General features: G+C 39.1%; 1 protein-coding gene across 1 annotated transcript in view; it reads right to left on the reverse strand.

The window, feature by feature from the left end:
* Window positions 1-8,569, reverse strand: part of LOC145998307 (facilitated trehalose transporter Tret1-2 homolog) — a 44,773-nt gene extending 36,204 nt beyond the window's left edge. Inside the window, 2 exon segments of the mRNA XM_083134712.1 lie at window positions 7,232-7,466; window positions 8,405-8,569. Of these exon segments, the coding sequence (XP_082990838.1) occupies window positions 7,232-7,466; window positions 8,405-8,569 (400 nt within the window).
* Between the last annotated feature and the right edge of the window lie 5,877 nt (window positions 8,570-14,446).

Genomic DNA, 14,446 nt, shown 5'->3' on the forward strand with positions numbered 1-14,446 from the left:
GTGGGTGGTCATGTTTAAGAGTATTACTTGTATACGTTTAATTTCCGTATGAACCGGCCGTCCTGCCGATGCTTCTTCTATTAATTCACGCAACACACGATAATAAAAGTGATATTTATTATTCCAGTCACGAGACCTCTCTGTACAGAATGATATACATAAACGTTTAACTGCCGGTTTTAGAATTTCATCCCACCAACGAAGGATGTCAGTATGTCGAAGGCGATGAGCCTCCCAAAGTCTCTATTGCTCATGAAATACTCGTTTAAATTCATCGTCAGACAGGATAGACGTATTCAGTTTTCAATACCCATATCCCCATTATCACTGCCAGGTGGTCCGAAAAACATGTAGGGGTGAGAGAAATCGAAGTAACTTTCTGACGCAGTGCCGGGGTAACGTAGAACCGATCCAGGCGGGACGCACAATTGTCCCTAATATAAGTATACCCCTGCTTATCAAAATATTTCTCTATCCAAATGTCCACCAATTTAAAACCAGACACCAATTTTTGGAGGGAATTAGATGTTGCATAACCAGGACGTTGATCTTGTGGAAGCAAGACGCAATTGAAGTCGCCGCCACAAATGATATGTTCCTTTACACCTTGCAGTTCAGCCGCCACATCTGTCGCAAAAAAAAAATTTCCTCTGTGGTCTCTGATTTGTACCTGATGCGGCATATATATTGCATATCCAAACATTTGCCACTTTCGCACATATAATTCTCCCGTTAGGGTGACACACAACGTTAGTGATCAGCACAGTGTTTTTCACGAGAAGGGCAGTCCCTGTTGCCTGACAATTTGCATTATTATACACTACTATAGATGGGGGTAGCTCAAAATTTGTCACTTGAACTTCCTGGAGGAGGCCTATATCAAGAGACGACTGGATATAAAAGTCACCCAGCGCCTCTGGTTTATTCCTGTTTTGGAGTTTGTTAATGTTAATCGTGCCTATTCTGAGTGTTGTAAACATATCTATTGTAATCGTCCTACATGTTATCAGGGACGCTGTATCCCCCTTATTGCCAAGGCTCTCCTTGTAACCATTATACCCGACATTTACACCACAATACAAGAAGACCAATAGATGAAAAAAGTACCACATCAAGGAAATGGAACAGAGTGGTACAAATCGTTGATCTTCTTTACAAAAAAAGGAACTTATATAAAAAAAGACTCGATCACTCTATCATACCTGCAGTATTTTTCTTCATTTTTCTATGACGCACACAACAAATAACTTTGGATCCTACACTAGGGGTGGTCACTCCTTCCTTTCTTCTGTTAGTGCAGATACCCATGGATGTTGACTCAGGGCTCCTCAGGTACCTATGGATGTTGAGGCAGAGCTCCCCCGAGTTTTTTCTTCTTGCTTATTGTCGGGACGAATCGTGGTCTGAATCGATTGTGTCTTGAAGAGCGTCGTTGTCCATTATCCGTGTTAATTGCCGGAAATTCATCCTCTGTTTTCGATTCATCCCCGGATCCATCTTCTGTGCCGGTTTCTACTTTCTGGAATTCTATCTTCTTGTCTGCTTCATTTCCGAGCTGTGAGGGAATTCCTGAGGTGTGTTGTTCCTTGTCAGGTCTGTCTAGTGTTGTTAAGGGGTTGGAGTTGGAGCTGGAAAGTTGGCTACTCTCTTCATTTTCATCTACACTGTCACCTTGTTGTTCGTTGTGTATTTTGTCTTTGTCGGTGCTCTTCTTTTGACTTGGGTCGTTTGGTGTTAACTATGTTTGAAATTCTGGTTCCGTGGCGGGTGTCTCTGTTGTTTCATTCGTGAAATGGGGGTTGGATCTCAGGCAATTTACCTCTTCGCTTGATGTTGTATTCGAGTTTTGGGGTCTTCTTAGTACTTGAAGTACTGTAGGTTGGTATACCATAAGGGTCGTTCCAGTGGTCAAATTTACAGGGACTCTTCCAGTTCTATTGACGCGAAGTCGTCGCGAGGGGCATTCTGAGAAGTTGTGTCCCTCCAAATCACACCCGCTGCACGTACGTACTTGACCAGAATAAGTTACCCAGTAGCTGTCTCCTTGTATGGTAACGTACGAAGGGATTGCTTTCCGCAGGGCCATTTTAAACACAATGCGCATAAATATGTTCTTCTGAATACTTCTCTTCCTTTACGTTCAGCACTTCACCGTATTCACAAATTACATTACGAATCGCATCATGGCTTAATTCGTCTGGCACTACATGCACACTTACAAAAACACTCTGCTGGTCTGCCCATTCCACATCTATTTTATGCCGTCCGTCTGCATCATAATAGGGCACTTCAGATCTATAATCATTTAATAATAGCTCACCCACAACTCTCGTTACAAATTTCACAAATACACAGTTTCGATAGTAATCAATTTCAAAGTTTTGAACTTGGTTCGATGTCACACCGTACGTGTTATGAAACCACTTACGTAAATCCAGCGAAGTAGGTCTAGATTTTACACTACAAAAAATAAATTTCAGCGTATTTTGTCTCTGTACCGGCATGTTTGTCTTCCTTCTAGTCTTTCTCAATTAGCATGTACGTACTCCAAAACAGTGCTTGCTCAATTCAACTCAAGAGTATTTTGCCTTACCTGCCGCACGGAAAACAGCAAACGCGAAAACTCGAACTGCACGCGGCTGCGTGTGCAGCTAGACTACACTCCACTCGGCCACAGGGTCCGGCAGTGTTGCAGTTATCAAGTTTCCTAACTTTTTGCCAGAATTAGACACGCATACTTAGTAGGCGAGCCAAGTAGTAAGCCTATGGAAACTTAGCTTGTACCCAGCATCAAAGGGAATATAATATATATATATATTTTTTTACTATAGATATGTATGATTGTAAATATCTCTAGCCACTATGCCCCAGAATCCCATTTTCTGATTAGAAACTACTTCCTTACAGTTGATTGCTGATTTCAATACACGCTGGATGTAATTTAATACACTTCAATTGTTATTCTTTCAGAATTCTTTCTCACAACAGAAGTCGTCCTCGAAAGCCGAAATCTGGATTTACAACTCATCAGGTGCTGAAGATGTTCTTATCAAGACAACAAGAAGTGTGATGTACTTGTCAAGACAACGAGATGTCAAATAAATGCTTTTAAAATACCTAAGTGTTTATGCTTTACTTTCCACATTTATCACCTTGAGCTCTTGAATACTGTAACATATGTTAAGCTCATCTCACTGTGAATTGGCTTGGAAAAGTGTGGCCACCTTCACGATTAGTTGTCCAGGATTTGAAGACAAACAGCAAAGACCAATAAGAAGAGAAGCTCATTCGCTTTCTGTTTGTGGAAAAGCATAATTGATTTGGCCATTAAATAAACTCAGATATCTGAAGCTATATAGGTATAATCTAGTTGCACGTGTGTGCGTTTTCTTAATCTGTGAATTGATTATAAATCGCCCAAATATTCACTTTTATAGGTTAGTATCCTCAGAAATTATGTCTGAACGTGATAGATAAGTAATCAATGCTGTGAAACTAAGAACTTTAATAAGACGATCGTCAACAACAGAGAAGATATCGGAACTCAAAAAAGCCTTAAAATTTGCACAGCACTTGTTTACGTCACTTGCAATTTTCATAATTAACGTGCTTTATTTGTGAATCTGGTAAAGAATAATAGGCCTACATAATAATTCCGCGCGACTGTACTTTTATTTTTATAGTTGATATTAATAACCGACTCCTTTTTTTATGTCATATCATACTTTTCCTCATGGATAGTAAATACGGTTCTCTATTTTATACATACACATTTATCGAGAAGAATAGTTATTAAAAAATAATTTTATATTCTCTTTCATGTCTCGCAACCTCTAGTCTGTGCTCTAGGCCTTTTTTAATTTACAGGAATTATAATTTTAAAATTGTTGTAAGTAATCCAAAACAAAGACGAAAATACGGGGGGAGATGTCTGCTTAATACAAAGAAAGCATAGGTTAATATTAAGTTATCCGAAAAGACATAGTGTAATAATAAATATCATCCGCTTACACAATACATTTTTTCTTTGTAATATGGTGGGTTTCTCCGATTTCTGTTCCCGCCGTTGAATTACACATACTTGCAAGTCGCAACAAGAGGAAACATAAAAGGGCAGTGTAAAAATCTTGAATTTTTGTATTATAGACACATGGCCAGTGGCGCAAGTACAGGGGGCGCATTGACCCCCCCCAACCTTTGACGGAAATGAGTTCAAGAGGGGCAAACATTCACGGCCAATTGTACTGCATTTTGCAGACGAACGAGGCTCTGGCAACTGGCACTATGGCCAGTATAATTTTATGCGTGCTGTCCTGTTTCTTGTCCTTGTGTGTGCTGAGTGCCCGTTTACAGCCTCAGCTTTTAACCTAAGTCAGAATATTTTAAGATTTTAGTTCTGCAACGTTAGAGTTATTTGTAAAGGTAAGGGGCTGGACCCCGTATAATGTGACGGGTGCAAAATAGCCTAAGTTGACCCAAAATTTTAAATTCAAATTCAAATCGAACCCGGGACCTCTTGATCACAAGGCGACGATGTTACCACTATACCGTCGGGGAGGCACAAAAGTTGTAAAAGAGAGAATGCATTGCCGTCCCGTGAAGTTATTTGCGCCCTATTAATTTTCTTGATCGCTTCGCTCGCAATATTTCATTCTTCTCTGTAACGCATCGCAAAATTACCAGACAGAGAAATAAGACTTGTCTTAATTGATTTTGTTTTAAATGCATGAACAATCGTTTCGAGAAAACGGAGCGTGCACATTTGAGGTTTATTGCGAGATGGATGAATTGGTTGTCTAATGTATTTAAATAATATATGTTTTATATAATATGTATTAAAGAAAGTTTGAACACGTACACAATTTAGTATCCACGTCGCTCCATGTTGCATATATGTGAAACATATATCGTGCAAGAAAGTTATAAATGTTAATGAAAAAAAAATTATATTTATAATGCATTTATCAAGCATTTTCCTTCTTTCAAATATAGTTTGTGTGCTTGTTTTCCATTTCCGTGTTGAAAAAAAAATCATATCTTTTGTTCGAACACAAATGCTTTAGCACTAACTTCTACCCCATTTTGCATAATTTACAAGGGTAATAGCATCTTTGATACTACCACTAATAATAATAATTACAATGTTGGTCTCGGTTACGAATCCCGGCTTGGGGATGGATGTTTGTGAATGTCCGTTCATTCATCGATTTCATCATCCCCATCTTCGCCAAATATCCAAAAGTGGCACAAGAAGCGAAGTAAAAGAAAGCAAATCAATAATAACAATAATAATAATGTTATTATTATAACATTTTTATTATTTTTAACATTATTATTATTATTATTATTATTATTGGTACGTTTATTCTGGTACTTGCTCCCCCCCCCCCTCAGACAAAAATCCGTGGTTGCGCCTCTGCCCATGGCAGTTAATAATAATAACCCATGGTTCGACAGCCATCAAAAAGGCCTGGTCCTATCTTCCAGCTGCCAGTCTCCCTCCCACAATCCTACCGAGAGGTGTGGAGTTCTTCAACCGGTAATGGGGTGACGTGGTGTCAGCACGTTATAGGAGATTTCCGAGACCGGGTAACGCTACTCACTCGTAGCTCTCCAATTTCCTCACGATAGTGCGTTGCCACCGGACCTATACACAGGCCGAGAACCCAGAGACTGAACCCAGGCGGACTCGAACCTATGCCGTCCCGCAGTCGGAGCCCAAAGCACAGCGCCTTAGACAGCAGGCCATGGAGTACGACACCCATGGTAGCTAGGAACGACCAAAATTACGTCAAGTTTAGTGCTCTTCCTCTTTGTGCATAAACATTACTATATTTAGCCCGTCTGAACTACCCTGCCGTTGCGCTTTAATATATTAATTCTTACCTTAGATTCAGAATGTAATTTTGGGAAACTTATGACTTGCTACATAATCTTAAAGGTTTGCTAAACGCATTTTTGTATCGATTTACACGAAACATTCTTATCTTCGTTGAAAATAATGTTTGAATATCCATCCTATCGTTCTACGGCAACCAGGGGCGCGTCAAGTATCTGAGCGCTCAGCGAACAACGTGATCGCTCAGCTACTTGACGGCCAAATAAGCGTTGTTCGACGAGCGCTGTTCACTTGATTGCTGAGCGAACTTGAACTTTGCTCGCCACAGAATATAACGTTTTTATGTTTCGATCTCGTGAGGAAAAAGAGTAAACTGTGTGAGGTTGGCAAGCTGGCGGCCAATGAGGAAATATTTATATTTCTGATGAACGGCTTGCGATATGGTGTAATTACAGAGGAAGTTTACCAAAAGCGGACCCCCAATTCGTTTCTTAAAGATAACGTTCTTAATAGTAAGCGAAAGGTAGTTTCTTCAACGCCGAAGTATTCTTTGATTATTGGTTTAAGAATTCCATGGGTCTTAAATGTGCTATGTTGCTATCCTGGTGTAATAAAGAGAATTTATGAATTTAGTAAAATGTGACAAATTTGAGTGATTAGAAAAAATGCTCCAAGATCGGACCCCCGGCGCTGTCATAAATGGGAGCTTCCAAATATCAGTTATAATGATGGGTAAAAGGAAAAGAAACACATTTTAACTAATGGTTTACTTAAACACAGTTACATGTGGACTCAGTAGTAAGATAATATGTGATGAACGAAAGAGGACTATCCATATTTAGTTGCAAAAGTCACAAATGTAAATGTCTTTCTCCGCTCCTGAGCATTCCACATGAGCCCAACAGCTACACTGTACACAACGCACCTATATTTCACCACGGCAATCTGAAGACCACTTGCCGTGCATATAACATCATTGTCGGTTGGTTCATCACTCAGTGGAATCTCAATTCCTGTGGACATTGAGCTATGCGTCCACATTTTCGGACGATTCGTCTGTTTCTTCAGGTAAAGTAGATAACTTCTTTCCCTTATCTCGTTTGTTTTTAATCGGTCCACTGCTACTATTGCTTTTGCCCCTTCCTCTTTCTCTTCCTCGGTTCGTACGTGCATTTTGGCTTTGCTCAATGGAACCTAGTAGTTCCTTTTTGTAGGAGGATGACGTGATAGCTGTAGTAGAAGAGGATTTTCGCCCTCGTGTGGAACTTTTATTCTTAAGCCTTGACACAGACGAAATTTGGAACGGACTTTTATTGAGAGCTTTTGGGTCGTTGACTTCATTGCGTGGAGAAGGCTGAGAGGTCGATGGTTGAGAGGACAAGTCAGGGTTACCTGCTGTGGAATATTGACTCGGCAAGACAGGAGGGGCAGCTGAGGAAGAAGAAGTAGAAGGTTGACAGAAATAAGCAGGATTCGCTGCAGAAGTAGACGGTTGAACAATCACCTCCAGAGTGTGCGACACTTCAGGAGGCTTTTCTGCTTCCATGTCATCGTCACTGGTGTCATAAATCAACTGACCCTCATGCTGAGCCTCAGCAATAAAATCAGCATCTAAATCTGTTCCTATCTAATGAGTAGATACCTGTTTCTCGAAATCCATTTATTGCAATGTCAGCAGTTTGGCATCTAATGTAAGCTTTGCCGAATAGTTCCATAACATCATAGGCAGTCACTGGACGCTGGTTGCCTACAAGTCACTGACGGACCTCTTCATTGTAGTAGGTTTTAAGAGGAGACATGAATGTCTTGTCCAGTGGCTGCAATTTTTGCGTTGTGTGAGGTGGCAAAGAGACTATTGTAACATGATTATCTCGTGCTAAGTCCACAACATCAATATTACACGTATGCCTGTAATGCCCAACTATCAAAAGCACTCGAGAGTCACGGGACGGTTTCGTGTTTTGCACAAAATGTTGAAACCATTTGGTGAATAGATCCATTTGCATTCAACCAGATGGATGGACATCAAACAAAGTTCCGGGAGGAGCACCTTTCGTCAACTGTGGGGGTCATACATATTTTCGAGGGAAAATAACCATTGGTGGGACAAAATTGTCAGCTGAGCTCATACAGATAACTATGGTTATTAATGCACCACGTTCAGCTGAAGAAAGTGTACCAATTTGTCGTTTTCCCTTCAGACCAATTACGTTTGTCACTTTACTTTGAACTACAGTGAGACTACTTTCATCAACGTTAAATATTCGGTGTGGCGGATATTTGTGCTTCTCAAGTACTGAGGTAAGAACATCGAAATTTTTTTTCACATTTTCACGAGTAAATAAATCCCACTGCCATCGCATATGATGTTCCAGTTGGACGACGTAAGGACAGACGTTTCCTGTGCCGTTTCAGAAACAGTGTCAGCCATTTTCTGCTAGCCATATTTCCTTTCGTAAACGCATGTTTGAGATTGTTCCTTTCTTCTAACTGATATGGCATTCGCCGTAAATCCGAACGTGATAGACCAAACAACGTTGCCTCCGTTGCTGCACAGAACTTTACCAGCTCTTCCTCTAACTGTGGATTTAGAATGGTGGGACAACCCCTCTTTGTGTCTGCTGCTTGCACCGGACTACCGTATTTCTCTTTTGATAATCGGAGTCCATCTACAGTCATGGATTCTTGCGACCATTTCCGTGTCTTCACGTTCCTTCTATTGTCTGACATGATATTCGTTTTACAGAGAAAAGAAACAAAACAGAAACACAATTAAAATCAAGGCCACTGGAGTCCCACTGTCGAACGCGCAAGGAGTCCGGATTTGTAACGTTCAGGGGCCCGCTTTAGGAAAACGACATGTTTCACAAAACATTGCCTCAACTCTTCTTGCACAGTACCAACGGTTAAACTGATACATAATGTATTTGCTTACCTACACTATTACATGTTACTAATGCAAGATAAACTTTTACCTGTTTGGAAACTACGTGTTGAGGCCACAACTTCAGCCTTCCACTATTTCAACTATAGAAAAAAATCTTCTTGTGCGCACTATCTTTCCACCGCTACTGAGAACAAAGTACTGGCGCTTCCACATGTTCAACAGACGCTACTGACGTAGTTCATACTATTACCGCTAGTCTTCAGCACTTTCCTGACGCAATATGTCGGGGATTTCGCTTTAGGGAGTGGGGTCCGCTATTGGTAAACTTTCTCTAATGTTCCAGTTTTTGTAACTGTATTAAAATGAAAGTGTTGTTGATTGTTCCAATTACACACCGTAGTTTTCGAAAGTTGTGCAAGGGTGTGAAATGAAAATTTGGACAGTTTTGTATGTCCACATCAACTATTTCAATAATTAACAGGTTTACAAACTGAAATCTTGTCCACTCGACGCAGCAAAATTGATCACAGATTATTCAAAGGCACTGATATTTTTATCAATGTACAAACAGCGTCAAGTGAAAGATCTGTCTGCTCAACGGGCGAAAATCTTGCTCATGGAGCATCGCGACGCGCCCCTCATGACGAACGAAATTCTTTAGGGACACAACAGGGGTGACACCATGGTTCTAAGACTAGTAGGTTGGCTCATCCGGCGGACGACTTTCGTCCCTTCCAGCGCATTACGTCATCTGGTGAGCAAATGTCGCAGCCAGCGGGTAGAAAACACATAGCAGGGGTTCTTTTTCATTGAATGAAGTTTTCCGGGGAGGGTTTAAAACCTTATTTACTGCTTAAAAGGACTGGTATTTCTTTGTGCACAAAGTCAGTAAAAGTAGGAATGAATAGAGCGTAGGGGAGGAGCAAACGGAAGAAAACCTGTAGCTAATTTAGTCGCTTTTTCGTCTGTATCTCAAGTTAACACATGTTGCATTGATCCTTGTAAGTGTTTGGACAATGTGATAATATTTTCGCATTTTCACCATGGCTGTTGCTTTTTTCTTCTATATTTCGCAAAGGCAAGTAACAGAAATGCTTTACCCGGTATTCGAATTTTGTAACTCACTACACACTACTTGCGTTTACTAAATGATATATTGTCTGATGATACGTAAATTTAAAATTAAGCCTACATATTTAAATTCCTAAAATGTAACGTGTTAAACACATTGTAAGATCCTTCAGTGTCATTGTAATAATTTCAGTTAGTTTAATATACCAATATCAGTGTTTGTGAAAAGTAATAAAAAATAGGTTAAATATAGTACATAGGGAGGTAGTCACGGTAGTCATCCAAGATACAGTTCGTCGGGTAGAAATAGTATCAAAGAAACAACAAAAATCTAGATTGAATATTTTTTTAAATGGATGAATGAAGAATATAAATATAAAATTTTATATAGTGTTTTTTTTCTTTTTTGTAAATGATATTTCCAAAACGCCAAATGTTTAGTTACATTATTTATAAGGTAAGTTTGTACTGCAATTTTTTTTAGTTCAACACACATTTTATAAAGTACACAAACAACATTACAGTACCACAAGTACAAGCACAAGGGCTGACGTAATCCTTCTTAACATAGAATCAAACCCTTAAGAACAGTGGCGCAGGAACTGGGGGGGGGGGGTTACAGGAGTACATTGTACCCCCTAAATTTTTGAAGCGGGTACTGTACCCCCTAAATAGATTCTAGTTGTACCCCTTGTACCCCCCTCAGATACAAGATGCTACTGTTAAAAGAACCTAGTATTTTCTAATTGCTCAATATAAAAAGTGTAAATTGTAAGCATTATTTTCCTTACCACAGGAATTCAAACCTTTGTAAACTTATTCTACATGTACTACATTGTTCTTGCTACTACAGTTAGTTCATTGATCTGTGTGTTTGGAAATCTTTTTAAGGAGATGAAAATTATTTAAAATGTGTGTGGAACGATGGAATGAGCTAAAGTTTACTTTCAGAAAATCACGCTGCAGACGAATTCCCTTCGTATAAGGGGGGTACATGTTTTGTAAACAAGTGATCGCGTCGATTCGAAGATATAAATCTGCATCAGAAGAGTATATGACTGACCTTCTTTCATTTTGAATTTTTCAAATGGAATTTTCCGAAACGAAATACTTCCACAATTCCTGCCTCGTCTTGTTTTCGAGACGCGACACGACAGACCAATTTCGGGGGTACAATATACCTCACCGATTATTTTTATAACTTCGTCAGAGGGTGTTCGGAAAACTGTACTTAAACATATATATTAAGAGATTTTTGTCTCATCTCGATACCATTTCTAGTTGAAATGGATCAGCGATATTTCCTAGACATGAAATCAGAGTGCGATTTGTGATTTTATCAGAAGGAAACATTACCTATGAATTAGATATGCTTAGAATTGGACATAAATTGCTTAAAATCTAATTTTGATATTGAATGCAACACAAACACAACACCATTTCAAGTTAAATTCTAAAGTCAAACTGTAAGAAAATTACATTATTCAGTTGAATGCACGAAATTAATGAGACACTGCAGGTTCGATTATTTGCCAGTTGGCTTGTCAAGGACACTGTAATGCTTGCTACTTAATCCATCTTGTTGCAAATTTTTCTGCATTAAAACAATGCACTGGGAGTCTACAAGTATTGAAAGAAAAAGCAGGTTTAAACTTCTAAATGATTTCTCTAATCAGTTAAGGTAAAGTTCATGGCACTGACCCCGCTTTCACACTCAGCTGTCGATATTGGTACAATATGGATTGGATTCACAAGGTCTTTGAGTGAGGTGGGAATGTCTATTGAATTTTCTTTGTAGATGCGAAAATCTTCGACTGGTGACGCGTACATGCTTTCGCTTACATTAAAGTTCACTTTTTGATATAAATGAGGAATTAACATGTCACCATAAAACACACATATGTATGTGCATTTAATACGACTACACCCGAAAATAAACCTAGCTTTTGAAACCGGCTCTTCATATTGTCCACTAACCATTGAAAAAATTATTTCGAGCGTATGGCTTTCCTCACTTTGCTTGCTCTAAGATATGAAGGATTTCGGTTTATCATATGCAATGATAGTACTTTCAGCGTTTGAAGAACAACATAAGGTACAGCTAATTACATTACAAATAATTACTATGTCAAATGTTTTACAAGTACTTCAAAGTTAGATCTGTTGCGAGTTGATCGGGAATCATCTCGATTCAGTATTTTTTTTTAAAAAAGGCAAGACAACGCTATAGCTGTCAACAAGCGTTCGAAAAGTGTTCAGGGTGGCTACAAACAAGCAGAAATGAAATTCCCTGACTTTTCCAGGTTTTCCAGGACAAAATTTACATTTTTCCCTGACAATTACAAACTAAACTAAATCGATGTTTTTGCAAATGGAAATAATAAACTCACACAGATCCAGGTATAGATTTGTTAAGTACCAATATTATTTTCTATGAAATTGACTCAATTTCTCTATTCTCTATGATTTGAATTCAAACTGCAAAAGAGTGAATTTGGAAAATTATTACAATTCACAAGCTAGGGAAGGATTACGGAATTTTGTCATACGCAGTAAGTTTAAAATAAAATACTTGATTATTTTTAAAGTTACGACTTAAAAAAATAAGAGTGAAGAGTGATTGATTAATAAATACAATTTGTAATTTATCAGTTTCCTTATACATTCTCGGTATTATATATTGATATTTCCACTGAGGTTTAGGACCCTCTGCTTGCAAGAACCACGAGTGCGGACTCATTTTTCAATGCATCAAGCTCTCTTCTCTGTAAAGCAAACAACTTAACTCTTGCATATAAGTGAAACAATTGAATCGAACAAAATAAAGTGTCATATTTCCTTACATTATCAATGGGATTTCTGCTTCAGTACAGTATATCCAAGTGAAGTACTGTGAAACTGACAACATGCAGTTATACCATTAATGCTGTCGAAAAGGGTATGTAGGTATTAGAAATTTAACGCAAAGAATTTATAGAATTGCATTGTATAGGTACCTGATTTAGCTAACCATACATTAAAACAGGAACACTCTAATAATAAAAGCTTCTGAAAGTTCATATACGAGGGGCATCCTGAAAAAAGCTCCAATGGTGCCTACACGCAGCACTGGTGGTCAGAGATAGACACACACCCATGCAGGCAGGAAGAAGTGGCATGTAGCAGTAATCTGGTACAGTTGCAATGCAGCCGTCATACAGTCTCCCACCGAGCCTAGCCTACAATGTACACTCAGAATTTGGCACAGAGCCACCAGCAATTGTGTGAGGTGTGCAGACCGGACGTCGTGTATGGTCAGACGATGGTGCAAACAATTCACGGAAGGCCAATCGACTGTGCACAACCCTGTACAGCTGAGTACACACAGGCCCTTTGCATCATTTCAGGTGAGAGATCTTGGACCACTCCCTGTACAGCCCTGGCCTTGAATGTACCGACTTTCATCTCTTTGTTTAACTGAAGAGGATTCTGGCAGGGCAACACTGCGGTAGAGATAGTTCCAGTCTTTGCTGTCCGACACATATACCATGGGCATACAAAATCTAGTGCCATGCTACGACAAATGCTAGAACAACGGTGGTGATTATGCCGAAAATTAGGTTAAGGCTCACTCTTACTAATGCAATAAATTACAACTGATATTCATGTTTTATTTATGCCTAATCGGTAGGGACCTTGATATTTTGTTATTTGTTTTCAAATTGGTGTATTTTCTTATTTTTTATTTTTTACTATACGGTGTTATTTTTCTCAAAATTCACATTTTCATTTTAGCGCATTTTCTGGCAAATATCTGAAATTATTTCTTCATGGTGTTTTTAAACTACTGTTTCAAATTGTAAGTCACATGACTTACGCCTCTTCGTGAGAGTTATTTTGGGAAAGTTATTTTCCATACCCCTTTTTTAAATTTTAAGGTAAGGATTTTAGATAATGGAATTTCCCCCATATATACTGAAGGGTGCATAATAACCATAAGTGGCGACGCACCCAAAAAATTAAAATCAATCAATCTCACGTAACTGATACCGATATATAATGGCACCAAAAAATTGGCATTATCTTTTTTTGACTTGTCAGTATTAAGTTTCCCAAAATTCGCTTTTTTGTTTTAGAACATTTATCTGCCAAATATACCGAAACTTAATACTCCATTGTGCTTTTAAACTATTATTTTAAATTGTAGATCACATGGTCTACGTATTTTCGTGACAGTTTGATATGTTGGAACAGATTTTTGAGGAAGTAAAAGTAAAGTGCTCCCCTGGACTTTTCCATGAAGGTGTATAAGGGTGTGGAGTTAGGGCCCCACACTTTCTTGATCATGGCTAAAGGTGGGGGTGATTGATAAGCACCATGCTCCTGGCTACCTTTATCCCACAAAGTTTCCTCAAGGTACCAGCTTCATATGATGCTGGGTTGGTGCCGGAGCAGTTTGAATAGGCGGAAAACATCCCGGTTCTCCCCTGCAGGGGATCGACCCCGGGTCTCTTGCATAGTAGTCAGACGCCCTAACGACTGAGCTCCATTATTACTCGCTTGACAAATGCCGATGGAGCGCACTTAGCTTCGTAATTCAAAACATATCTCGTGCGACAAATACGAGGATGTGGATCCCGTGTGACAGTAGATACGCACTCGATCTCCTG

The sequence above is a fragment of the Lepisma saccharinum genome, chromosome 14, assembly GCF_977018435.1.
Source record: "Lepisma saccharinum chromosome 14, izLepSacc3.1, whole genome shotgun sequence".
NCBI lineage: Eukaryota > Metazoa > Arthropoda > Insecta > Zygentoma > Lepismatidae > Lepisma > Lepisma saccharinum.